The 26,257-nt window shown below is 56.0% G+C and overlaps 1 protein-coding gene across 1 annotated transcript; it reads left to right on the plus strand.

Annotated features, from left to right (window-relative positions):
• Positions 1 to 2,651: 2,651 nt before the first annotated feature.
• MAP2K2 (mitogen-activated protein kinase kinase 2) lies at positions 2,652 to 25,101 on the plus strand. The gene is made up of 11 exons (XM_065918027.1): positions 2,652 to 3,033; positions 6,693 to 6,903; positions 11,179 to 11,325; positions 16,162 to 16,239; positions 16,870 to 16,921; positions 17,001 to 17,125; positions 17,681 to 17,894; positions 19,743 to 19,807; positions 20,924 to 20,985; positions 21,864 to 21,909; positions 23,552 to 25,101. Exons 1-11 carry the CDS (start codon positions 2,942 to 2,944, stop codon positions 23,660 to 23,662), a joined length of 1,203 nt encoding a protein of 400 aa, XP_065774099.1. The 5' UTR covers positions 2,652 to 2,941; the 3' UTR covers positions 23,663 to 25,101.
• Positions 25,102 to 26,257: the final 1,156 nt, after the last annotated feature.

The raw sequence follows: 26,257 nt of genomic DNA on the forward strand, positions 1-26,257 counted from the left end.
TATTTCACAAGCCCATTGTTAAACATTTACCAGCACACTACTGCTCTGGGCAAGGGGGATTAACTGAACAGGACACTAAGAAAACTTTCTGGACTAATGGAAATGTTCCGCTTCTTGTTTCCGGGAATGGCTTCACGGGTGTATATAATTGTAAAAGCTTAAGGAATTGAACACTCAAGAACTGTGCGTTTATTATATGTAAGTTACAGCTCAATAAAAGAAAGACTATATGTGTGTATATAGCCTAAAATAAAATGATAGAGAAATCACTTTACAGAACAGCAGGACGCTGGAAACGCCCAGATCTGGGAACGGTCATGGTGTTTTTTGAAGCTAGATGGGCATTCTGAATTTTGAATGAGTGACTGAGAATGGTGAGAGGCAAAATGAGAGGCTCAGACTGGAGAAGCGGAGGGGCAGGTGCCTCTGGGAGCAGTTTTCATCAGGGGAGAGCGATGGTTACATCTTTGCATTTTTAAAGCATTGTCACATTTTGCAATTATGTTTACTTAGATTATGTAGCTATTTTTTAAAAACATTGTATCTCTCAGTGTCTACAGGGTCTAACACTTAGTTCAGTTCAGTTGCTCAGTAGCTCAGTCGTTGTCCAACCCTTTGAGACCCCATAAACAGCAGCACGCCAGGCTTCCCTGTCTGTCACCAACTCCCGGAGTTTACCCAAACTCATGTCCATCGAGTCGGTGATGCCATCCAGCCATCTCATCCTCTGTCGTCCCCTTCTCCTCCTGCCCCCAATCCCTCCCAGCATCAGGGTCTTTTCCAAAGAGTCAACTCTTCGCATGAGGTGGCCAAAGTATTGGAGTTTCAGCTTCAGCATCAGTCCTTCCAATGAACACCCAGGACTGGTCTCCTTTAGGATGGACTGGTTGGATCTCCTTGCAGTCCAAGGGACTCTCAAAGGCTTGCAAATTAACTGTTAAAAGAATGACTGCAGGAACATCCCTGGTGGTCTAGTAGCTAAGACTGGTCGCTCCCAATGTAGGGGTCCCAGGTTTGACTCCTGGTCAGGGAAGGAGATTCCACATGTTACAAATAAGTGATTTCATGCTGCAACTTAAAAAAAGATCCCTCATCTTCAATGACGATGGAAGATCCCAAGTGTTGAAACCAAGACCTGGTGCAGCCAAATAAATAAATATGAAAAAAAAAAAAAAAAAAAAATGACTGCAGGGTGGCCAGACAGGAAGTGGGCAAGACTGAGCCAGGGGAACCAGGGGACCTGAGCTGGACCTAGAAGAAGTGGATCTAATCTCCCTCTCTCTATTTCTTCCCACGTGAAGATGCACCCCACCATGAAACATGCACAGGTGCTCAGAGATGTGACCCCCCCAAAAGCAATGTGGGAAGTCAACATTTTCCTATTTAAATGACTGTCCTTTATTCTCTCCCGTGTACTGCCTTTTTAAAATTGGTGCTAAAATCACTTTTCTTGTAAAATGGTTTAGCCATTGTGGAAAGCAGTATGATGATCCCTCAAAAAATTAAACATAGTGATTTCCTTGGTGGTCCAGTGGCTAAGACTACACCCTTCCCAATACAAGGGGCACGGGTTTGATACCTGGTGAGGAAAGTAGATCCCATATGCTGAAACTAACAGCACAGCTAATAATAATAATGTAATTTTTATTTAATTATGGAGCTAAAGATCCCACATGCTGCAATGGACCTGGTGCCGCCAAATACTTTTAAAAAATTAAAACGTAGAATTGCCACATGATCCAACAATTCCACTTTTAAGTAGTAGATATTCAAAATAATTGCAGGCAGGAATTTCAACAGATATTGGTACACCCTTGTCCGTAGCAGCCCTATTCACAACAGCCAAAAGGGAGACACACCCAAAAGTCCATCAGTGGAAAAACTGAGAAACAAAATGTGGTCTAACCATGCAGTGGAACACTACTCAGCCTTAAAAAGGAAAGAAATTCTGACACATGCGAGAACATAAATGGACCTTGAGGATATATATGGACCTTGAAGATATTATACTGAGTGAAATAAGCCAGTCACAAAGGACAATTACTATAGAGTGGAGGTCTGGGGAAGTCAGTGTTTCATGGGGACAAAGTTTCAGTTTGGAAACAGAAAGTTCTGGAGATGTTTGCAGGGGATGGTTGCAAAACAGTGTGAACGTACTTAATGCCACTGAGCCATGCAGTTACCAGTGGTAAGTTTTATATTAGGTATACTCACAACAACAAAAGTTTTTAAATGACGTCTCTTTCATGAAGGTTGACATTATGAGTTTACAGGATATGTTCATAATTGGCAAAAAGTCTTAAGTTGACTCTGACAACTTAAGTGTCCCACAACTGTTGAGGATTTTGCTGGCTCACACAGTCCCAGTCTGGAAACAGCAAGGTTCTGAGGGGCTGACCTCTCCTCCACGAGCACTTGCCCACCGCATCCTGCCTGTCGCCCGGCCTCCTCCTGCGTCCCTTCCTTGTACCCCAGGCGCATGCGCACTCGCTCGGTAGGAGGCGAGTGAGTGCGCACGCTCCGGGCACAGTCTCGCGTCAATCTCCGCCCCTTATCCCTTCGGGAGGCAGCCCCAAGCTGGTGCGCACGCGTCGGGGCGAGGGGCTGGGCCCGCGCGGCTCCTCCCCAGGCGGTGGCTCTCGCGAGAGGCCGGCCCGCGATCTCGTAGATCCCCCTCCCCTCCCTCCGCCTCCCGGGCTCCTGCTGCAGCGTCAGCCCCTGTCCGGCTTCGGTGGCTGCGGCGGCCCCGATCCCGCCGCTTCAGCCCCGGCGACCTTTGGGGCCCCTCGCCCCAGATCCGCAGCACCGCCCATCCTCGTCGCCTCGGCGCCGGCCTAGGCCGCGGCCGCAGCCCCGGGCTCGCGTCGGTGCCGCCCGCTCCCGGCCCGCCCCCTATGGGCCCCGGCTAGAGGCGCCGCCGCCGCCGGCCCGCGGAGCCCCGATGCTGGCCCGGAGGAAGCCGGTGCTGCCGGCGCTCACCATCAACCCCGCCATCGCCGAGGGCCCGTCCCCCACTAGTGAGGGCGCCTCCGAGTGAGTGGGCCGGGCCGGGGCCGGGGAGAGGACAGGATGTCGGGGGCGGGGGGGTGTCCCAGAGTCGCGAGGTCTGGGGCCGGGGTCGAGGAGAGAAGAGGGGAGAGGCCCCGAGTAGCGAGATCTGGGAAGGGGGAGTCCCTGAAAGGAGGGGAGAGGGCCCAGGTAGCAAGGTCGGAGGAGGGGTCCCTGAAGAGGAGAGGAGAGGATGAGGTACTCTGAGTATGATATTGGCTGGAGGGGGTTCCTGAATGGTGAAATTGGGCTCGGGCAGGGTTCTTGCTGGGAGATGATGGTCTGATAGTGAATCGGCCCCTGCGGGGATAAGACGGGGATATGAGGCCCTACAGAGTGAAGCTATGATAGTGATCCTCACCTGAGGGGAGAGGATGGGTCAGGGGTCCCTAGTAGTGAAATCGGAGGAAGGGGGAGGAGTCCCTGAGTAGTGATGTAGAGGGAAGGAAGGGGTCCTTGCATTCTAAGAACAGGGCGCCTGGGGTTCCTGAAAGGAGAAGATGGGGCAGGCAGGGTCCCTGGGAGTGAGCATGGGGTAGGGAGGTCCAAGAAAAGGGGAAGAGGGTGCCTGAGAGATGAGGGAAGGTCTCAGGGAATTTGGGGGGAAGGGAGCCTGAGAAGATTTTGCTGGTAGGGAGAGGAGCTGCTGAACCTGGGGAGAGTAGTGAGGCATCCTGATAGGGGCAGAGAGGCTGGAGAAGTGGGGAGCGAGGGAGATTTGGAGGGCCAGAGGTGGAAAGAACTCAGAGCAAGAAAGAAGTCAGGGGGCCTGCTGGGACCCCTGAAAAGCAAATGAACAGAGAGAATCTGAATTGAATGGATTAACAAATTCTTGAGGGGCTGGAGAAGTGGTGGTGGTGGTTTGAGGCCATGGAGGGGGACAGGAGGACTTGAGGGGAAAGAAGGGGACAAAGAAAGAACCTGGGCCTTTGGGGTTACCCGATGGCAGACTTGTCTTCAGAGCACATCCCTGACCTCCCTGCTTCGGTTCTCCATGCTGGAGCGGAACAGGACGGTCCTAGAAACCCCTTGCCGGGGTCTGTGTGCCTTGCTCATGGTGTAATCTGTGAGAACCCAGAGGTGATGGGAGAATGGCATGTTTGGTGCCTCTCAGGGGACTTGGCCTCCCTGTAACCAAATGATGGAGGAGCACCTTAATGCATATGTGTGTAAGTTCACATCTTTTTCTGTCCCCGAGGGTGCAGCTCAATGTGGGGACGTGTTCCTGATTCTCAAAAAATTATCTTATTCTAGGGACTTCTCTGGCAGTCCAGTGGTTAAGACCCCAAGCTTCCAATGCAGGAGACAGAGGTTCAATCCTTGGTCGGGGAACTAAGATCCCACAAGCAGTGTGGCTCAGCCCCTTCACCACCACCCCCCCAAAAAATCCACTTATTCTTACAAGAGAACTCCTTCATCATAGTTGCTTTCTCTCTCTTTTTTTTCTTAAAATGTGATCTGTGATTTCCATCCCTTCAAGAATTCCCCCATTAGAAGAATCCGGCCATTGGAATTCCAGGGTGTTGTTTCGTTTTTTAATAACCACAGTGGCATTGCCATTAAATGTAAGATGGATTAATCAGCTGACTCCAGAATGCATTTTAGATATCTGTTGGGCAGACTGAAGACTTTCCAGGATCTGAGGGTCTGGCCACAAAAGCTGCCTCTTCAGCCCTTCAGTGGAGGAGTCATGGCACATACATTTACTCCTTTGCCTTCCTTCCTTTGTTCATCACATCCTTCTTCCCCCTTTATCCAGGTCCCGGCTCAGGCGGCTGCTCCCGTGAGCCCGGGCTTTGCAGGCAGACTGGACACAGGTGTCATTCACTCCAGCCTATGCCACTTCCTTGCCTGTGATCCTCAGACAGGTTACCGACTCTCTGAGCCTTCTCCTTCCCTTAAGGGCTGGGGTCTGCAAGAGACTTGCCTCCCAGGAGGATCCTGAGAACTCAGTGAACTGGTTAAAGCTCTGGTACCTGCTCGCGATGTGGCACCTACCTCCCAGCGACCTTTTCTTGCTACCAGCTCAGGTTGACATCCGCCCAGCGGCAGGTCATCTTGCTCTGGGGTGTCCTTTCGCTCACATCTCTTTAAGTTGTAGGCAAGTCATGATTGATCTTGGGGATTGGAAGGTTCCTGCCAGGACTCCAGTCTCCTCCTTTATCTCCTGCTTGAATCCCCCCTAAAAGGTCTTCCCCAGCTGGGTGATCAGCTTTGGCCTAAGTGCCCTGGAGACGGACTTCCCTGGAAGCCCAGTGGTTAGGGCTCTGAGCTTCTACTGCAGGGGACACAGGTTTGATCCCTGGTTGGGGAACTAAGATCCCATGTGCTGCACAGGGCGGCCACTAAATAAATGAATAAATTGTATAAATGCCATGGGGAGTGGTGGCTGGGGGCCACTTCTTCTTCTCTAGAGCTGCAGTTACTGTTTGGCTAGAGCCCCTGGCCATGCCAGCCCTTGACACACAGTGTGTCCAAATTCAGGGGAGCTGTAAGCATAATATGCTTTCCAGATTAGTTCATTTTGCCTGATTTTTTTTTTAATGTGGCTAGAATTTTTTTAATTGCACACATAGCTTATGTTCTTTTTCTTAAAAAAAAAAAAAATTACTTGGTTGCATCCGGTCTTAGTTGTGGCACGTGGGATCTTTAGTTGTGGCCTGCAGGCTTAGTTGCTCCACGGCATGTGGGATCTTAGTTCCCCCACTGGAGATTGAACCCACGTCCCCCGCATTGCACGGTGGATTCTTAACCCCTAGACAACCAGGGAAGTCCCTGTTCTTCTCTTTTGGGCAGCCCCGAGTTAGTCCTTGTGGGTACTGAGCGTTGAGCTCGTGTCCACCTGCCTGTTACAGGGAGCTGCCTTCAACTCCAGGATTTGGTTCAAAGTCAAGTCACCAGGGAAAATAGCATACTGTCATTTCCTTTGAAAGTTCCCTAAATCACCCAATAAAGTGCCATATATGTGGTTGGTTTTTAATCACCAGGTCTAGGAATGTGTGTGCGTATAAACGCCTAGTGTTTACAGTAATGCTTGGGATATAATAAGCGCGTGCTGGCGGAACGGAATGCCCTGCATTTGTCTGCACCGTTTATAAATTATGCCCCTGTCTTTCCCCATCCAGTGGCTGTGTGTAATCCATTTAAATTAGAGGCACTGGTGTAGCAGCTTCTTGTCGTCCTCCCCTAGGTTCTGGTTCTTTGCTCTGAGGCCATTCTGAGTCTCGGTTTGCTCCTCCATCCTCATGAAAAATCCTGGGGACCTCCACTTCCTGAACCCTGGGGTTTTCCCCATGGTTCCTTCATCTTCCCATGTGGCCTGAGCCTTTGAGTCAGGAAAGAGGCCTCCTGGGTCTGATATCAGAGCCATCGACCTACAGCTCATCCCCGAGATCTCCTAACCTTTATTATGATGTGGTGAGAGGTGGCTAGTTCTCTGGGAGGCCGGCTGTGTGTCTGTGGATTGTCTGTCTTTCCTACCAGATGGTAGGCTCTTGAAGCACAAGAGACAAGTCTGATTCACCTGCTGGCCCCAAACCCCAGGGCCCGGGATGCAGTGGTGGCACGGTGACCCTGACTTAGACCGAGTCATCTTCTGGTGGCTCACTCACTCTCGCTCACCCTTGCTCTCGGGGTCTCTGCAGAGCACACCTAGTGGACCTCCAGAAGAAGCTAGAGGAGCTAGAACTTGACGAGCAGCAGAAGAAGCGGCTGGAAGCCTTCCTTACCCAGAAGGCCAAAGTCGGCGAACTCAAGGACGATGACTTCGAACGGATCTCCGAGTTGGGAGCTGGCAATGGCGGAGTGGTCACCAAGGTCCAGCACAGACCTTCGGGCCTCATCATGGCCAGAAAGGTGAGCCACAACTGGCAGTAGGGCGACTGCTCTGTCCCTATGCTCTGTGGGCGCCAGTGGTCAGTGGTCTGGACAGGTTCCCTGGAGATGGGAGGGAAGGTTGAAGGGTGCAGGCATCTGCTTTCTGATTGGCTCCTGGGCTCAGAGGCCCCATCCACCAGCTTGGGTTCTAGTTAGACTGTGGCAATGCAGGCTTGCCTCACGCAGCTCCTCCTCTAAGACCACCCTCTGCCATCCCGACTGTGGCTACAGTTCAGATTCACAGGAACGGACTGGCTTGAGAAAGGAGCAGATGGAAGAGAGGAGAGTCAGGTGCCCTTAGAGCCGGCTGCCCCCTGACATCAAGAAGAAAGTTCTGCCCACCAAGACCGGCTGCTGGGAGCGACAGTCACTTTTGGGGGATGGGGTCCGAACGACATGTGTTAGCCAGTGTTCTCCAGAGAGGGGGAACCTCTGGGGGCATGGAGGGGAAGAGTAGACACTGGCTCGGGCAGTCATAGGGGCTGGCAGGTCTGAAGTCGGCAGGGCAGGCCTATGGGCTCCAGACCCAGGGAAGAGCTGAATCTGGAGGTGGATCCCATCCCTTCTTGGAAGGCTTTCACCTGATTGGATAAGGCCCACCACTTAGAGGGTCACCTGCTTCCTTCAGAGTCTGATGATTCCCGTGTTAAATCACATCTAAAAATACCTCCACAGTGACTTCTAGATGGGTGCCTGACCCAACAACTGGGTGCCATGGCCTTACCACGGGGTCATGTGAAGTGACCATCACCTCCCTGTTCAGTGCAGACCCTGATGCTGAGACAACCCTCATCAGGCCTGCTGTGTGGTGCCCTCCTGGTCTGTGGGGGAGGGTCCCTGAGAGACGTCGGGGGTGGGGAACAGGAGGAGGTCCCCACCGGGGGACAGTGGCTCCTGCACACATCCCCAGGGCCGTTGTGTTGACGTAGAAAGCCCCCTCTTTGGATCCCATCATCTGGACCCTGTGGTTTCTGAATCGCATTCTTGGACACCTGACCACCCCGTACCCTGGCGACAGGGGATCTGTGCAGGGCCCGCCTTTCCTGGGAGATGTGCACTTGGGGCTTCTGCTGGGGTCTGTCGCTTGGCTGTCTGCCTGCCGAGCCCCTCCCTCCTGAAATGTACAACCCTTCGTTTTTATTTCTGTCTGCTTTCCGCAGGCCGCCTTTTCCAAACCAGAGCAGCCCCAGAAATCCCTGCTCTCCCCAAAGCACCCCCCACTCCGGGGAGCAGAAGGGCAGCCATGAAATTCAGACAGCAGTTTGGGGTGGTAGGGACTTGAACTCAGAGTGCTCCTCAGGGTCGGAAGGGTCTTCAGGTTGGCCAGGACTCTTGCAGGTGGTAGATAACCTGACTTATATAACCACGGATTTTTGAGAGTTTATCTACAGCTTTCTTAAAGCCTGTGAAGTGGGGCTTCAGAGTTTGAAGTTGGAGAGGCGGGCAGGTGTAGTCTAGCTAGTAGCCCTGCTCCACGTTATGTCCGTGCCCCGCTTTGACTCCCGCCTCGGTCACAGACTCTCTTTGCTGTTTTTGCAACTTTCCTGAGCTTCTATAATCCTTTGAAAATAAGAACTTTGGTGGGGAGGGAGGGGAAGGGACTTCCCCTAGCAGTTCAGTGGTTAGGACTTGGCACTTTCACTGCCAGGTCCAGGGTTCGATCCCTCATTGGGAAACTGACTCCAAAAAAAGAAAGAAAGGAAAAAAGAAGGGTTAAAAAACTGGGGAGGAGTGGGTCTCAGATTTTGTTCTGCATCAGGCGTGATCTCTGGTTGCCTGTGGCCTGTGCAGCCACGCACCCAGGGTCACACAGTTCAGGGAGACCTTCCCCGGTGGCCCTGGAGCCCTCAACTGGTCTATGGGGGTCCAGAGCTCCTGGAGGGCCAGTTCACCCCAAAGGCCTGTTTGCCGGTATCCAGCCAAGGACACAGGTGGGGAAATGGACATGACACAGTGGTGTTTAGGCTCAGTGACTTCCTTCCTCCACTACCCTTGGTGGAATTCCGAGTTCCCAGGAAGCTGAGTCTGAATTCCATGCATTCCAAGAGTATGAGCTTATCAGATGGCCCAGGTGTGAGGGTGAAGGTGGGGCTGGCAGGATCAGCAGGGATCCTGCTGAGGGCTCTGGTCCCTCCTGGCCCTCTGATGGGCAGGGCAGTATCCTGAACAGTTCCACACAAGCAGTGAGGCCAGTCCCACAAGACCCAAGGGAGCTGGTTTCCAAATGTTCTCTGGACTCCAGCTTGGCATCCCGACTCCTCCTGCGTCCTGAGTCCCGATGGACTCAGTGTGTATTGTGCCCACAGGACTCTCCTGATTTCCTGTGCTCCCAGCAAAGGAATGTGTGTTCAGCCTCTGTGTGTGTCCCTCCCCTCGGTCCCACTGGCTTTAAGAACGGAGGTTACAGGCCTACCCAAGGCCACGTCCCAACACTGGCCACCTTCTTTGGAGTGATGGCCCTGAGTCAGCTGGCACAAAACCCCAATGTGCCTTCTCGTGCCCGTAGACCAGCAGCTCTGTTCTCCTGAGAACCTGAGGCTGAGCTGGCCGCTGTCTGGCTTGGACTTGAATCCTCTTGGGTCTGTTCTTTGCAGTTGACCTAGTCTGTGGGCACGTGCTGGGTATCCCCTCACAAGAGAGAGCCATCCTGCTGGGGTTGACCGTGGGAAGGCACGCTGTCCAAGAGCCTGCGACCAGAGCTCGGCTCTGCAGGCAACCTTCAAGTAGGGGTGGGAGGTTTTGCCTGGGGGCCTCGTGGGCACCAGGCACCATGTTGCCAGAGTCTTCCACAATTCTCCAGGTTTTGAGGGGCATTCGTGTGCATCCCACACATACACTGTGCCCCCTGAACTTGGCCCACACCCCTCCAACAGGCCGCTCTCTGTCCTTCCACCTGGCACCCCCACCATCCCTTGTCCATCTGGCTGAGTCCTACCCATCCTTTGAGGCCTGGCCTCAGTGTCAGTGGAATCCTGGGGCACCTGTCTGTGATTCCTCCATCAGCACCTCTACCACCTGGGGTTGCTCTGCCTGTGTCTCACCCACTCCCAGTGCCATGTCCCCTCCAAGCAGGACCTTCTCTGCTGTCTGCTCATCACTGGCCCTGCACGTAATCAACTGCACAGAAATGTCTGTTGAGTTGGTCATGTTCAGATAGCTGGGCTCTGGCTCTGCCTCTCTGACAGGGGTGGGTGGGAATTATACCCTTGCCTTGTTGTATCGCAGTGGCTGGGGCACCTGGGACTCTGAGCAGCCAGGTCAGCAATCTACAGCCTGGCTCTCTCCTGCCAGGCATCTTGGCTTCCTTGGAGTTTGTAGCTGGGCATTGCTCTGGGCCCTTTGTCAGCTGTCTTCTGCATCTCTAGGCGGTCCTTTCCTTCCTCGTTTTTCCAGGTATCATGATGAATTTGGTGACAATCCTTTCTGTCGACTTGAACTCAAGGGAAGGGGAGTCAGGCTCCCAGGGGGGCAGCGGGAGGCTCTCTCTGGTCTCTTGGCTGGCAGGGGAAGGGGAAGGGGAACCCACCCCGACGAGGGGCAGCGGTGAAGCAATTGCCCCGTCGAACAGGGCACTGCTGGGTCTGCTCCTGGGAAGGGCTGACACTCTGTACAATTTGATTCACAGAGCTCCCCCAGTAACCAAGTGGACAGTGTTGCCTCTGATGATACTTTTTTTAAACAGCTTTAATGAGATGTAATTCACCTACCATACAATTGACCCTTTTAGAGTATTTAACTCAGTGATTTTTAGTATATTCATGGAGCTGTGCATCCATCACCATCATCAATTTCAGAACATTTTCATCACCCCAAAATGCATTCCATCCCCATGAGCAATCACTCCCCCGCCCCACCCTCAGGCCTGGCAATCAGAGACCCACTCTCTGTGTCTGAGGATCAGCCTGTTCAGGACGTTTCCCATTAGTGGAATCACACTCTGTGTATCCTTCTGTGTCTGCTCCTCTCACTTAGCATTATGTTCTCAGGCCACATCCATGTGATAGTGAGTGTCAGGGCTTCTCTCCTCATCATGGCTGAGTGAAGCTTCCATGCGTGGAGGGACAGCATCCTCGGCCTGTCCCTCTTTCAATTGATTCAGGGCGTACGGGTTGCTCCCACCTTCCAGATTCTGTGAACATTCCCGTTCAAGTCTGCACTTGGCTGTGCGTCCTCGACTCCCAAGTAGGTGGATGACCCCTCCTTGCCGGGCCCCTCAGCCGTGTGGCCCTGACCCCGCCCCCATCTCCCCCGCAGCTGATCCACCTGGAGATCAAGCCAGCCATCCGGAACCAGATCATTCGAGAGCTACAAGTGTTGCACGAGTGCAACTCCCCATACATCGTGGGCTTCTACGGGGCCTTCTACAGCGACGGCGAGATCAGCATCTGTATGGAGCACATGGTGAGCCCACCCCCAGAGCCCTGGCCTGTTCCGGGGGCCTAGTGCAGGTGGGGAGGCGGTGCAGCTCTGTACACCCTGCACACAGCTTCCTTCGTTTCTTAAGCACCACATAGCCTCCTCTCAGTTTTGCTTTCTCCCCGAATCCATGGGAGACACTGCTCTCTGTGTGCTCAGAGCTGGCCCCATCTTGTTCCCTCCATTGGTCGTCCCGGCGTCCATGTGCACCCATCGGGTAACTTATGAAGCACTGTTGCCGGACACTGAGGTTGTTCCCAGTCCCTGTCACGTTATGTAAAAATGCTACATTGAAAGTCCTTGCATCTGGGATTTCCCTGGTGGTCCAGTGGTGAAGACTCTGCGCATCTGCTGAGAGGGATGCGAGTTCAATCCCCGGTCAGGGAACTAAGATCCCACTGCTATGTGGTGCTGCCAAAAAAAAAACAGGAAAGTCTGTGAACCTAAGCAGGCCCACCTGGGGAGGGCTGCTCGAAGAAACGCTTGACTGTTCCTTCCCACGTGCCCTCTGGCCGGAGTGTGTGGTCTGGGGACACAGCGCTGGATCCCCAGCTCAGGCCCGTGGGGACCAGGCCTCTGTAGTGGAGGGTGGGTGCCCATCTCCTTTAAACCACGGCTGATTCCTATGCACCCTGTCATTAAGGAACTCTGGTCTCAAGGCTCAGAAATGGGTGGGATTGAATGTCATGAAAGCAGAAGTGGTCAGAGCTGAAGGCTCCTGGAGGAAACACTGCCGGCGCTCTGCCACCCGCCCTCGGCAGGTAGAGCCCTGCCCGAGCCCAGCCGTCCAGGCCTCGGCCCTCGGGGGCCCTTGCAAAACCAGGATGCAGTGTGGCTTTCAGCAGGCAGCTTCCGTTACGCCCGGCCTCCAGCACACTGTCCTCTCTGATGGTTTTGTAATGAAGGCAGGAAATGAATTTAAGCAAGAGCCCGCCAGGAATGCATGTGAGCCGCAGGGAGGGTTCCCCCCAGCTGCTTTGCCCTCGCGTGGCAGTGCCCAGTGGGTGCCCCTTTCTCACTGGCGAGAAGGTGGTCGTATCTGCCCACCCACCTGGCCACCTCCTTGCAGATGAGAGTCAGGCAGAGTCAGGGCGAGAAATGGACGTGAAGTCACTCTGGTCTGAGGAGGCCTCTGCTGTATTGTAATGAACCCCCCACCCCACCCCCACCTCTCTCCTTCCTCTCTTCCACCTGCCCCCCACCTCTTCTCTTTGTTTTTGGACTCAGCACACAGGCGCGGTACATGCAATCTTAGTTCCCCAACTAGGGATCAAACCCGCACTCCCCACTTTGGAAGCACGGGGTCGTTAAGACCCCGTGAAACCACCAGGGATGTCCCCCCAGCTCCTCTTCAGCCACCCCCACCCCTGCTCCCTGGATATCCTGAGTCAGGAGGCTCCTCTCTCCCGGCAAAGGAGAGGCAGCGTCCCAGCCCCGCCCCTCTTCTTCCCCCTCCACTCTCAGTGGGTGTGAAGCATCCGTTCCTGTGAGGCTTCTTCCCGCAGCACACATGGTGCTGGGGGGATGCTGGATTCTCTTTGCTTGCTGGGCTCATGCTTTAAGCTCCTGGTTGGGCTCTTCTGGTTCACTTTCATAGCAAGCATAAGAGGGCGGTGGACATGTAGATCACACAAACTCCAAGACATGGGCTCCAGTGTGGCCTGCGCACCCTGCTTTCTGCTAGCAGGTGAGGGCCCACAGAGCTGATCCTTCGGGAGGCTCTTGCAGTCCCCCCACCTCCCTTCACGGGACTCTGGAAGAATGTCACACTGTGTCTGTCTGATGGGGTGAGGATGGGGCAAGGTTTTGCCTGTACACAGGGCCCTGCTGCATTGGTTCTCCTCTCCCACCGGAGAGCTTCCAGCTCTAGCTTGTGGAAAAAGCCTACCAGCTATGATGAGCAGTCCCAATTCAGCCCAGAAGGAGAAACTCATCTACCAGTGCGGAAAACAGCAGAATTGGTGGCTGCCCCGGCACCCAGACCCATTCCCGGGGGGAACAAGGGGCCTGGACCAGTGGACAGTGGTGTCTCAGGGGCTGCAGTGGCCAGGGAGCAGCTGACAGACCACTCAGAGGCACCTCTTGGTACTTCTTGGCCTACAGTCAAATCTACCAAACAAAGCAGTCCCTTTTCTACAATAATGAAAAATCAGATGTGTCCCTCAGCAAAGGGGAGGTAAAGAATGACAGCAGGCAACTTTCCAGGGGAGAAATGAAACCCATAGGTACGCTCCAGAGGAGCAGTCCTCCAGGAAGAAAGTGTGTATCGTACAAACCCACAGATGAATGGACAGACAGACAGGCTGAAAACGCGGTCTTCCTCTGTGCACATGGATGTATGTGCAGGAGCATGGAAGAATCTGGAAGAAAATAAGTCACACTTCGGGAGGGCTGGTGGAATTGTTGGGAGATCAGGGTGCAGTTCATCTGCGTTTGAATTTTTAAGAGGAATGTATCAGGTTTCTTTGGAGGTCCAGTGTTTAAGAATTCGCCCGCCAGTGCAGGGGACACGGGTTCAATCCCTGGTCCAGGAAGAGTCCACACGCCCTGGAGCAGCTAAGCCTGTGCACCACAGCTGAGCCCGAGCTCTGGAGCCTGTGCTCCGCCCCCAGGAGAAGCCGCCGCAGTGAGAAGCTCTCACATGGCAACAAAGACCCAGGGCAGCCAAAAACAAATTTTAAAAAATCTTTAAAAAAAAAAGGTACTAAAAGAAGGATCTATTCATGTGCTCCCTTCTCAATGAGCGGAGGGCTTTGGGACGCTCAGAGGACACAGGGGCAAATTGAAAGCTCACAGTCATGCATAAGGAATAAGACCCGGGCTCAGAGGGACCTTGCCGTGGGGCCTCTCGTACCACATCCTGTCCGATGTCTCCTCAGCTATGGACCAGGGGCTCCCCAGTGGGCGATGTGGAGGCCCTTCGTGGTTGTTCCAACCAGGGAGATGGTTCTGGGGGGGCAGGGATGCTGCCCATGGTGCCCAGGATGGTCCCTCACAGAGAATGGCCCATTCTAATGTTGGGGGCGAGGTGAAGAAGAACCTCACTGTGTTCTAAGCCACCTTGAGACCCCATCCTGGGGCCTTTCCTGGCCCCATCTCCGCATGAATGTTCACCCTGAACACCATCACACAGATGTATCACAGCTCTTCGGAAAATCAGGAGCCAAGTCGGAGAGAGAGAGACCACGATCCTTTCCAAACATTCCTTTAAGGTTGAGACCATGAGAAGAAGGGCTTCCCTGGCGGTCCAATGGTTAAGAGTCCACCTGGGAGTCTGGGGGGACACGGGTTCCATCCCTAGTCTGGGAAGGTCCCACATGCCATGGAGTAACTAAGCCCGTACCCCACAACTACTGAGCCTGTGCTCGAGAGCACATGCTCCATGACAAGAGAAGCCACCGCAGTGAGAAGCCTAAACATGACAATGAAGAAAAGCCCCTGCTTGCCGCAACTAAAGAAAGCCCAAGTGTAGCAGTGAAGACCCAGCACAGGCAAAAATAAATAAATAGTTTTTTTTTTTTTTTTTTTAATGAGAAGAAAAGGAATTCCCATCTCACCAAGCATGTAGAATGGGGCTGGGCCAGCAGCCTGTCTGCTGGGTGCACCAGGCCGCCTGGTCCCGTGGGTTCCTCTCCAGCCACACCCACCGTGGGCGCGTGCACGGTCACTCGCCCTCAGTTTGGGGCAAATCCGTAGACCCTGCATGGACTCCTAAAGTGTCAGAGGGCCTAGGGTTTTCCAGAACTCTCAGCACAGCCCTTCTCACCAGACACAGTGGGGACAGAGGGCTAGGAAGGGGGACTAGGCATCCCCGAGGCTGCAGGCTTCTTCCCCACCCCCCCAGCAAAGTGAGAGGCCTCCTGGGGCAGCAGGTGGCCACAGGGGCCCTGGAGCAGGGGAGAGAGAAAACAGGCTGTCCTCCCAGCCTCGAGTTCCCATTACGACCACCCCTGCCAGCATCCCCCAGGTCCAGCTCTGGCTGCCAGACACTGTGGGGGGGTTTCCGTGTGGCCAAGAGGTGCTGTGGGCCAGTCGGCGACCCCTGGAGTTGTGGTCTCCACGTTTGCACAAGACCTTGCACAAGACCCTGGGTTTCTGTCGTTTCCTCATTAGCTTGTGGATTTGGGTCCCCGCCCGGGTCAGGGAACCAACTAGGGTGACCTGTGTCAGGTCCTTTGATGGACGTACCAGGGGCAGAACAGCGAGCAGTGGCTGTCTCTTGCTCCCCTTCCCCTGTGCCGATCAGCCATCAGGCCTTCCTGGCGGAGCCGGGGAGGCTTCGGCCAGGGAGCAGTAAGGGAACCCATGGGCTTGGCCTCCCTTCTGCACTGGGCACTTGTGCTGGCACCCCTGTGGCCTCGCTCCCCTTTCCACGGCCATGGCCGGCTTGCTGGAAGGGGACCCAGGCCCCAGAGCTGCGAGCCCACTCGGATACACTGTCTGGTGCTCTGGCTGTGAGCTTGACCTCTGACCCATGGAGCAGTGGCCTCTGTGGCTCCGCTCTGCCTGCCACTACCTGTCAACCTCAGGAAGGTTGAGTCCTATTGTCCAGCCAGGGCCTGGGTTCCAGGAAGCTCAGCCACCTGGGAGCATGGTGGCAGCCTTTCTGCTTCTTGAGCCCCTGAAGCAGTGGGAGTCCCTGCCTTGGGCCCGCGGGTCGCCTCTGGCTGTGGTCTGGCTTCTTTCCTGCAGACACGAGTGACCACCCGCTTGCCAGGAGCCTGGGAAGTGGTTTGTTTTCCAGCCTGCTGCTCTGGTGTCCCAAGGCCCTGGCCTGGCAATGGCTCAGAGCAGCTCGCCTGCCCCCTGTGTTGTCCCCAGGATGGCGGCTCCCTGGACCAGGTGTTGAAAGAAGCCAAGAGAATCCCCGAAGAGATCCTGGGCAAGGTCAGCATCGCGGTAAGTGTGTAGGCACGCCTGGCCCTGCACTCTCAGGGTTCATTACTGCTCTTCCCTGCTTCCAGGTGACCAGGCTTCAAGGAGCCCCTGGAAGCCAGTGGTGGGCATCAGCGTGGCCCCCTTCAAAGAGGCAGAGGTGCCATTGCCAGCCTCCACCAGCTGTGTGCCTGAGCGGGCCAAGTCCCTTTGCCCGTGAAGTGGGGTAACGCTCCCCAGCCCGTGCAGGCCTTGGGCGAGGGGAAGAGACGCTGTGACCCCAGACACATGGTGTCCCACGGTGCTGTCATCGTTGACTGTGGCCTTGCTGACTCGGTGAAACAGCCTCTCCATCCTTCACCCTGTCAACCTGGGGAGCCTGAGCACAGTCCCAACAGTGAAGGGCTTAACAGAGGATGCCCCTGGGGCTGGGGTGACCTCCAGGGCAGGGGGCTGGCCGGACACTCACAGCCTTAGGCCTTGTCTCAGCTCCCAGGGATCCCAGCCCCTCCTCAGATGAGAGAGTATTGCCCACGTCACAGGCGGGGGTCTTTGTGAGAGTCGGTGAGGTGGGTGACTGTGGTGACTGTCCATGGCCACTGTGGCCTGGCCCTGGGGACAGTCCCCCTGACAGCGCCCTGCGGCTCCCTGCAGGTTCTGCGGGGCCTGGCATACCTCCGGGAGAAACACCAGATCATGCACCGAGGTAAGGGGAGGGCACCCCGGCCTTGCGGCGTGCAGGGGGTGAGGGGCGGCAGTGTCCTCACTTCTGGCTCTGCCCCCAGACGTGAAGCCGTCCAACATCCTCGTCAACTCCCGAGGGGAGATCAAGCTGTGTGACTTCGGGGTGAGCGGCCAGCTCATCGACTCCATGGCCAACTCCTTCGTGGGCACGCGGTCCTACATGTCTGTGAGTCCTTCCTCGACCCGCTGTGTCCCTAGATTCTTCTGTGATCCTCCCTGCCACCAACCCTGTCAGCTTTTCCCTGTTTTCCAGGTTTTGCAGAAGCCTACTCTTGCCCATTGTGCCATTTCTGTCTTTGCTGGGTTTCTCCTCTCCTTTGAATTTCCAGTCTCCTTCGTCTTCTCACTTGGGTTTTTGTCTTTCTGCCCAGCTCCTCTCCGCTGCTAGTAAAAGTCCAGTCGGGGAGAATAGTCGGTCAATTTCTGAGTCACTATTTTAGTAGCCATCCAGGCGATTTTAAGAGCAAATTGTGAGAAGTCAGTCTTGGGATTGTCCCGAGAACAAGATGTCCCTGGGCAGGGCACTCTCCAGCTGTGGGTTGTGAGTCTGTGGGGGGCTGCTGTCAGCTCTGGTGGATGGAGTGGAGGGAGGAGACGGAATGGCTTGCTTTCTGTCGCTGGGCCCCTGGAGGGATCCCAGAGTGGGACAGGGGTGCAGGGGGCCCCAGGGTGCCAGCCCCTTCTTGTCACCCTTGGGGTGTCTCTCCCTGTCTCCCTGCAGCCGGAGCGGCTACAAGGCACCCACTACTCGGTGCAGTCAGACATCTGGAGCATGGGCCTGTCCCTGGTGGAACTGTCCATCGGAAGGTACCCCATCCCCCCGCCGGATGCCAAGGAGCTGGAGGCCATATTTGGCCGGCCCATGGTCGATGGTGCGGAAGGAGAACCTCCCAGCATCTCGCCGCGGCCGAGGCCCCCCGGACGCCCCATCAGCGGTAGGGCTCCAGGCTGGGGCTTCCAGCTTGGATGGGCCCCAGAGGCTGGGGATGGCAGCTGCCTCCCCACGGGCCCCTCTCAGCACCACCTGTCCCCCTGGGCCGTAGTCCCTGCGGTCAGCAGTCCTCAGATGGTCCTGTGGCTTCTGGAGACAGTGCTGCAAGTGCCCCAGACCCTCCCGTCTGGGGCCGCTGCACCTGTTGCTGCCAGCTGGCTGGGTCGAGAGGTTCAATCCTCAGCCAGGGCCGGGGTGGGGTAGGGGGATGGTTTCTCCCACATTTTATCACGAGAACGTTCAAACATACGAAAAGCCGAAGGGTTGCCCAGCAAGCAGGCTTGCAGCCACCACCTGCCATGGCTGCTCTCCTGTGTCAGGTCCAACCTTTTGGGGAGCACAAATTGAAAGGAACTCAACTCAGGGTCTCCTCCTGTGGCTGGTGGCTTCAACCCTGTTGCATAGCCCGGCATGGGCAGGAAGAGTTGTGTCCCACAGAGGCCTCACGGTACCTGGACCAGCCACCTGTGAGATTCAGGCTGATGCTTGCACCATGTTGAGGGCTGGCTCAGGGTCATGGTCACAACTCAGATGGTATAATTAGGCAACAGCACTTAGGGATCTGTGACTTTATTTTAGTTTTCTTAAGTCAGGTGACTGGAAGAGAGTTGAATTAAGTTTGAGACCAAAGGACTATGCAGTAGACTGCAGTTGGTTGGCTGGTTCCTAACAGCTTTATTGAGATAGAATTCACATAACATAGGATCCACTCGATTCAGGCTAATAACACTGGATTTCTATACCTTCACAAGGATGTCCAACCACCACCTTATCTGAATCCAGAACATTCTCGTCACCTCAGAAGGAATCCCTGTCCCTCTCCCCTCCCCTGACAACCAGGAACCCACTCTGTGTCTGTGGATCTGCCTGTTCTGGACGTTTCCCATCAGTGGAATCACAGCCTGTGTGTCCTTCCGTGTCTGCTGTTCTCACTGAGCGTCATGTTCTCAGGGTCCATCCACGTCACAAGTGTCGGTGCCTCGCTCCTTTTTTATGGTCACATAATATTCCACTACGTGACATTTGTTCACCATGGATAGACATGTGTGTCATCAGTTGGTTTTCACAATATTTTCAAGCCCAGACCCTCTGCTTCCCTGCTCAGACTGCTGGGCTGTTGTAACTTCCTCCGAGGGGAGAACCCCCCACCCAAATCTGTGTCCTCAGGCTGTGGCCCCTCCTTTCCCTGCCTGACTCCCAAATGATGCCCCAACCTTCCAGGCAGGGAGGAGCAGTGGGCTATGCCAGGCCATTCGCCTGCCAGCACCTCCCCCAGCCCGGCCCCAGCCCGAGTGCCCATTTCAGGACAGGGGACAGAAGGCAAAAGTCCAGCTGCCAAATGCAGGCCTGGCCAGCTGGGTCTAGGACAGGGGTCAGCCACTGTAGCCGGCCACCACTGTGAGCCCGCAGATCTGGGCAAGGTCATACACACAGCTGCCTGCCCACCGCCACCCCCTCCACCCCCTCCCCCAAACGCCCTGCCTGCACCGGGAGCAGGGGTTTGGATTTGGAACAGCCCAGACGCGGCCCCATGCCAGATGTATCCCTTGTCAACCAAAGTTCCTATTTGTTTCCATGTTTGGGGTTTGTTTCCTTTTTCTCATTCACTGGAGGGTCAGGAGAGAAGTTCCTTTCCCAGGAGGGCAGCCGGGCCAGGGAGCCTGCCCTGTGGTTCAGGCCAGGTGGGAGGAGGGTGGTCGGCCTCGCGTTCCATACACTCAGGCCTTGACGCCAGACAGAAGCACGGTGGCCACCTGCCCATCTCACCCGAATTCATTTCTGCCCCGGGCAGGTCACGGGATGGACAGCCGGCCGGCCATGGCAATCTTTGAGCTGCTGGACTACATCGTGAACGAGGTGCGTGCCCAGAGCCCCGCTGGCGGGTTTTCCACACCAGCGGGAGTAAGCTATTCCTGTTGGAAGGCGTTCCCCCCTCCTCAGAAGAGAATTGGACACTTAGACTGTGAGGTGTGTGGGGGAGGGGCTGCAGGGAGAGACGGAGACCGTTGTCTTCAATAGGATGTTGTTACTAGGTGTGAAGACGTGTGGCCTCACTTCTACCTGCAATATATAGACCTACTGTCCCCAGGGGGCTGTTTTCTTATCTTTATAGAGACGAACCCAGAGTTGTCACTCTGAGCCCGGGGGCTAAGTGCCAGGGCCCAGGCGCCCTGACACCCGCACCTCCTTCTCTGAGCATCTTAGTGTCTGTGTGTGAGGTCGTGAGTCCTCCCACTTCCTCAGAGATGGTTCAGGTGTCCCCCTCCCCTCAGGGAGCCCCAGCCCGTGAGAGTGCATCATGGATGCCCACTGTACAGATGGGTACATCAAGGCATGAGGAGGGGAACGGCACAGGGCCCAGCAGGAACTGACCCCAGAGCCAGCCCTCTCAGCATGGCTGCATCACTGTCCTGGGCCCTCTGGGACAGACATGGTTTCCGGTAGCCCTGGGTTGTTGGGGTGGCTGGCCTTGGCCCAGGCTTGGCTCTCAAGGTGAGCAGCTCAGAGCAGGGTCAGTGATGACAGAACTGGACGGGTGGCTCTGGTGAGAGCACTTCTGCACCCAGCAGCACTGCCCAGGCCCGGCTAGCACATCCTTCCCAAGGAGGTGGAGGAGTGGGCTCCCCCAGTTTGCAGGCCCAAACCCCAGCAGCTGCTGCCTCCCTGAGATCCACACCCTAAGCTCACACCAGGCACTTCCAGAGGAGGCGGATGGCATGGCCCCTTCTCCTTCTCTCCAGAACCAGTTGTGATCCCAACACGAGAGCTCTTGAAAGAAAACCTGGGAAGAGGCCGGCCCAGGTGGCAGGGCAGGCAGCAGGGCTCCCAGGGAAGCTGCTGGAGGGAGTAGGATGGTGCCTTCTGCCTCCATGAGAGGTGTCCTGAGGGGCTGCACGGCTAGGCAGTGTCTTTCCCCCTGATTCCCAAACCATCCTTGACCTCTGACCCCCACCCATCTGGTCTGTCCCTCAGCCTCCTCCCAAGCTGCCCAACGGTGTGTTCACCCAGGACTTCCAGGAGTTTGTAAATAAATGGTAAGATGGGGCGGATGGAGGGAGCAGGCTGCCTGCTTCCTGGGGTGACGGCCAGGGCCTCGGGGATGCTAGATGATGGCAGCATCTGGTGGGACTCGAGCTCACCTGAGAATCGGTCCCCCTCCCAGAGCTGCTGAGTCTCATCCCCAACTTACCCCCACCACCCCAAGTGAAACCAGACTCTTTGGAAATCACACAATTTCCACCCTGCCTTCTGCCAGCAGGCACCCCAGTTTGCTGGCCCTTCAAGCCCGTTACCTCCCAACTCCCAGGTCAGCCTTCCAAGCCTGTTTCAAGGAGACAGCCCTCTTCCCCCTCTGTGGGTGATGCGGCCTCAAGCCAGTGGACCGTGGCCCCCGAGGGCCGGTCTGCCAGACGCCCTGCGTGTTCAGATGCACACATGGCATCCCGGGCTTGCATGTCCTGCACCTGATCTGCGGCTGTGGGTGCTGCCATCCCCCACTACCCTGTGAACCTCTCTGTGCCCCGGGAGGCTGTCAGTTTAAAGAACCGCCACTCAGCCCTGAGCTGCCCTGAACAACTGCCTTTACGTAGTTCTGCTTTTCTGAAGGAAAAACATCCATTTTGACACTTGGACTCGAGCTTGGGGTTTTTTATTAGATGTTTAGCTGCAGTTGCTACTAGGCCTCTGAGCGAGCAGCAGCGTGGGGCTTTCCCACCCTCCATCCCTTTCCCTCTTGTCCTGGCCCCAGGCCCTCGCCCTTCCCTCCCGGGCCAGGCATCCTGCTCTCACACCATAGGGTGCAGTGGGGCCCCTCGCCCCCATGGCCCAGACGGCCAAGGGCAGAAGGATGCAGGCTCCTCCCCTCGGCACTGACTGCCTGCTTCTCCTCTCTCCTACCTCCTGGGACCCGCAGCCTAATTAAGAACCCAGCTGAGCGAGCAGACCTGAAGATGCTGATGGTGAGTGACACCCAAATTTTGAAGATTCGGGGGTCCCTAGCAGGCCCTCCGTGCCCCAAGTGAACACCTGAGCGGGCTCTGATGACGTGGGCTGGCATATGGAGGCCAGGCAAGCTGCAGAACCCATGTGGGTCTCCCTGGCTCACTGGAGGGTTCCATGCAGACCAGCTGAGGTCCCCCCAGCTCCCCAGGGACAGAGGACCTGCGTGCCCTGGGCTAGGGCTCAGAATGAGTGGCCTCTGAGGCGTTGGGGGCACCGCGAGGGTATCTGCCTTCCACTAAACCACACTGCTTACCAGAACTGACCTTCTATCAGCAGGACTGCCTGCCAGCCTTAGGTGGCCATCACAGCACCTTCCACCCACGTCTGCCGTGGACATTAGGCCTTCCTCCATTGCCGGGTCTGACTCTCTGAGTCAGACAGCCAGGCTGTCTGCTAAGACAGACAGCCCCTTATTTACATGTTTTGTGTCTCAGAGAGAAAACACTTCCATGCATTCTAGGTGTGCACAGGGGGAGAAGCAGCCTCTCAGGGTGGCTGTGACGTGGAAGTGTGAATAACCTAGCCACGCCTCCTGCTGGGCTTCTGTGCCCTGCCCACACCTGCAGGGCCCCCCTGCCCAGCCTTCTTCCAGCTCTGCACCTCAGGACCTTTGCACAGGATGGTCCTGATCCTCTGGGGACATGTCCTATTGCTCTCTCCCCAGCTGTGGCCCCTGCTCCAGCACCTTCCCCAGAAAGGTACCCTCTGAGCCCACCTCTGTTAGCTGCGGGTCCCGGCTGTAGTTAGTCTGCTGTGACCCCAAGTGTGAGCCTGGCCTGGCACACCTTGTAGGGCAGCGTCACCATCAACCTGCTTCTTTCTAGAAGCTCCTTACTGAGTCCAGTGATGTGTGTTTGGGGTACGCATGACAAAAGAAGCCCACGTATCATGGTGGAGCATTACAGACCAAGGGAACAGCAGCACAAACTTTGAAACCCCCACGGTCTCCCCCCAACCCAGCTCTGTGCTGTTCACACAGTTCAGGCCCACATCCAGGTCTCTGCCCAGGCGACACCACGCACTGGGTAGGGCTGACTGCTGTCTTGACCGCAGGGACCCTGGTCCCTTGGTTTGTTTTTTTTTCACCCAAGCCTGAGCCCCCTTTAGGAAGGTGGGAGTGGTCGTGCCTCCCCAGGGGTGAAAGAGACAGATGTCGTTTGGGGGCGTAGACCCCCCCAGCCTTCTGAACCAGGAACCTCTGACGATTCCAAATGGGAAGGGTGACTATGGGGGTCACTTAAACTGACAGAGGAGGCGCGATCCTGCTCCCCAGCCACACAGGCCCTATTTCCAGGCTCAGGAGCCTCCTCAGCTGGTGGTTACCGCCCGGACAGGACACACGGGGAACTTGCTGTCCTTACGGAGTCCTGTGGTTCAGTTCAGATGTCCTCACGCAAGCAGCCCTGCCTCCCATGACACGGGGCCACGCCTGGGGACATCTGTGGTTGTCGCACTGGGGTCTTCTAGCGTCAGGTTAGGGGGAGGGGCACGGAGCGGCCTGCCCCTTGCCTGAGACCCTATCCCACGTCGCTGGCCCTGGGGTGGGGTTCCAGCCATCTGTCCAGAGCCAGACTGCTCAGACCACTCCTTCCCTTTCAGAACCACACCTTCATCAAGCGGTCCGAGGTGGAAGAAGTGGATTTTGCTGGCTGGTTGTGTAAAACACTGCGGCTAAACCAGCCCAGCACACCCACACGCACCGCCGTGTGATGGTGGTCCTGCTGCCACCACCAGGCCTTCCCCCCACCCTACCCGCCCCTCCTGCCATGCCCTCCGAGGGGACGCACATGTGGCCCTCAGGCCCAGGGAGGCCGATACTGCTGTGCTGTCTTCTCAGATCCTGCTTCCTTAGGTTTAAAGAAAAAAGAAAAAAAAAAAAAAAAACAGGGAAAGAAAAAGTAAATGTGCCAGTCGTGCTTCTTGTTCCTTGTCCTTGGGGTCTCGATCCCCATCCAGCCAGGGTGGACGCCTCCACCAGGGTCAACCTAGGCTCCACCAGGCCCAACCCCCAGGAGATGGAGATGGTTTTGGGCACTGGCTTTGCTCCTTTCCAAGCTGTGAGGCCTCGGAGCAGCCCCCAGAGAGAGGGGGTGCCATCTTGGGGTGGATGTGTGCCCCTTGCCTGGCGTCTGTCCCTTGGAGGTGGTCCCCCCAGCCCAGAAGAACAGTCGGGTCCCCGATGGCTAGCGTGGTATCCTCTCCCCAAGCTTCTCCTGCCTCTGGCTGCACAGCCTGTCCTTGGCAGAATGTAACCTGCCCCACAGGAGGTACCCGCCTGTCCCCTCCTGTGCTTCGGGGAGCAGACTCTCCTGACAGCAGCCTGAGCTGACACTCGCTCGGCAGAAAGGAAGCCTTGGGTTTCCAAGCTGTCGTGTGGTTGAAACCCCAGCAGATCGTGCAGATAAGGCCGCTCCCCCCACGCCTGCCGCCCGACAGATGTGGGCGGGCGGCTCTGTGTCACCTCTACTCGCCCAGCAAATCAAAAGTGACCACATGGGGCACGTCACTCTCTTGGGGCCTTGAACTGTCCAGCCGCAACTGATGAGAAATGAGTCGGCGACTGTGAGGTTGTCCCGGCTGCCAGTGTGGATTGGGGTGCCCAGCCAGGCCCCCTGCCATGGTCTGCGTGAGACTCGAAGCTGAGACCCAGCCTTTCCACCTTCAGGGCTGTCCCTCCTCCGATGGTGGAGGCTGCCTCTGAGCCATCGGCGGTAGGAAGTGGTGGAGGGCAGGGCCTCTTCTAAGGCTTCCCCTCCTCCCGGCTCTGCGAAGATGAAGCTCTGAGCCTCCCCCCGACCCCAATACTTCCTGAAGGCTTGAAACAAGTTGATATTTATCTGTGATAAGTTTCAGAGGAAGGTTCTCCGAGGGCAACGGGCCTGGGGTGAGCCACACCAGCCCTGCATTTCTGGAGAGGGGGCTGCAGAAGATGGGGGCGTGTGGCCCTGTGGGAGCTGCTGGATCCTTTTCTTCTCTGGGAGACCCTGCTAGTCTCTTGTGTGTTTTTTTCCCCGCTCTGTGGTCACCAAAGAGAAGATAAGTTGGTAGCTCTTCCAACCAGGTTTCTGCCACTTCATGGTTGCCTCTGAAATCTCACCTAATTTAGAAAAGAATAAAAAAGATAACTAAAAGTGGCAGAGGTGTGGCTCTGTGGGCACCCCGGCTCCCTCCAGAGCCTCAGAGGGGGAAGGGGACCTAACGGGTGAACTGTGACTCAGCATCTTGGCCCGTGGGCGCCCAGCACTGGCGGTCACAGACAGGCCCATCTTTGGGCCAATCCTGTACAGTCAGGCTTCGGGCCTGACTGCTTTCTGTTAACAGAGCCGACGGCCACTTGCAAGGAGAAAGAGACCCCGTTGGTAGGGGTCCTAGGGGTGCCAGAGAATTTGGGGTAGGTGGGGGTGAGGGAGCTCCGAGAGGAGGATTCAAAAGCAGGTGCCTCCCCCAGCCCATCAGCTTCCCGCAGCCACTGCCTGCTGTGTCACCTCACCATCCCCAAGGGCCCTAGGGAACGGACCAGCAACACATGGCTTCTCCCTTTTCCCACTCGGAGGCTCATCCAGGAACATACTGGAGCCCTGGAGACCATGATGAAAGTGACTTTCAACAGCCTGAGGTCTCCTCTCTATCCTGCCCCCTGAAAATGTCCCTAGATTGGCACCCTCTGCTCTGACACCCCATCTCTTCTGAGTTTGTGGGGGTCCAACCCTGGCTGCTCCCCACAACCTGGTGGCCAGAGACTGGCCTAGGGATGCCGTCCCCTGTCCTGCCGAAGTCCTCTCCTGCAAGGGGGCAGGCTCTTATCCCTGAAATGTGTAACTTCTGTTGCTCTGGGGGTTTTCTGATGCGGGAGTCCAGGCAGAAGGCAGACTCAGGCTGTCGGGTACTTCCAGGCCCATCCCTAGCTTCTTGTGAAAGACTGTTCTGTGTCAAGGTTCCTCGTGGCTGTTCCTTAAACCCTGAGATGGCCAAGGGCGTGAGGTGACACAACTGCCATGTCCAGGGCCCCAGGGACCCCCAGCACCCCTCTGTCTGACCTCATGTCAATCAGGAAATGAATCTGAGAGCTTCAGAATCTCACCTGTTGGGTGTTTTCTCACTTGAGGTTTGAGTTTTCTTCACTTTGGGGGGTTTTGGAGCCTTTTTTGCTTTTGTGTGTGTGTGTGTGTGTGTACTTGGTTTGGAAGAAGACACCCAGCATCTTGTTGATGCAAGTTTCTCTTCAGGTCGAAGTTCTCATATTAAACAGCACTGGGAAGGACTGATGCTGGAGCTGAAGCTCCAATACTTTAGCCACCTGATACG

Source organism: Muntiacus reevesi, chromosome 1 (genome assembly GCF_963930625.1).
Source record: "Muntiacus reevesi chromosome 1, mMunRee1.1, whole genome shotgun sequence".
In the NCBI taxonomy this organism is placed as follows: Eukaryota; Metazoa; Chordata; class Mammalia; order Artiodactyla; family Cervidae; genus Muntiacus; species Muntiacus reevesi.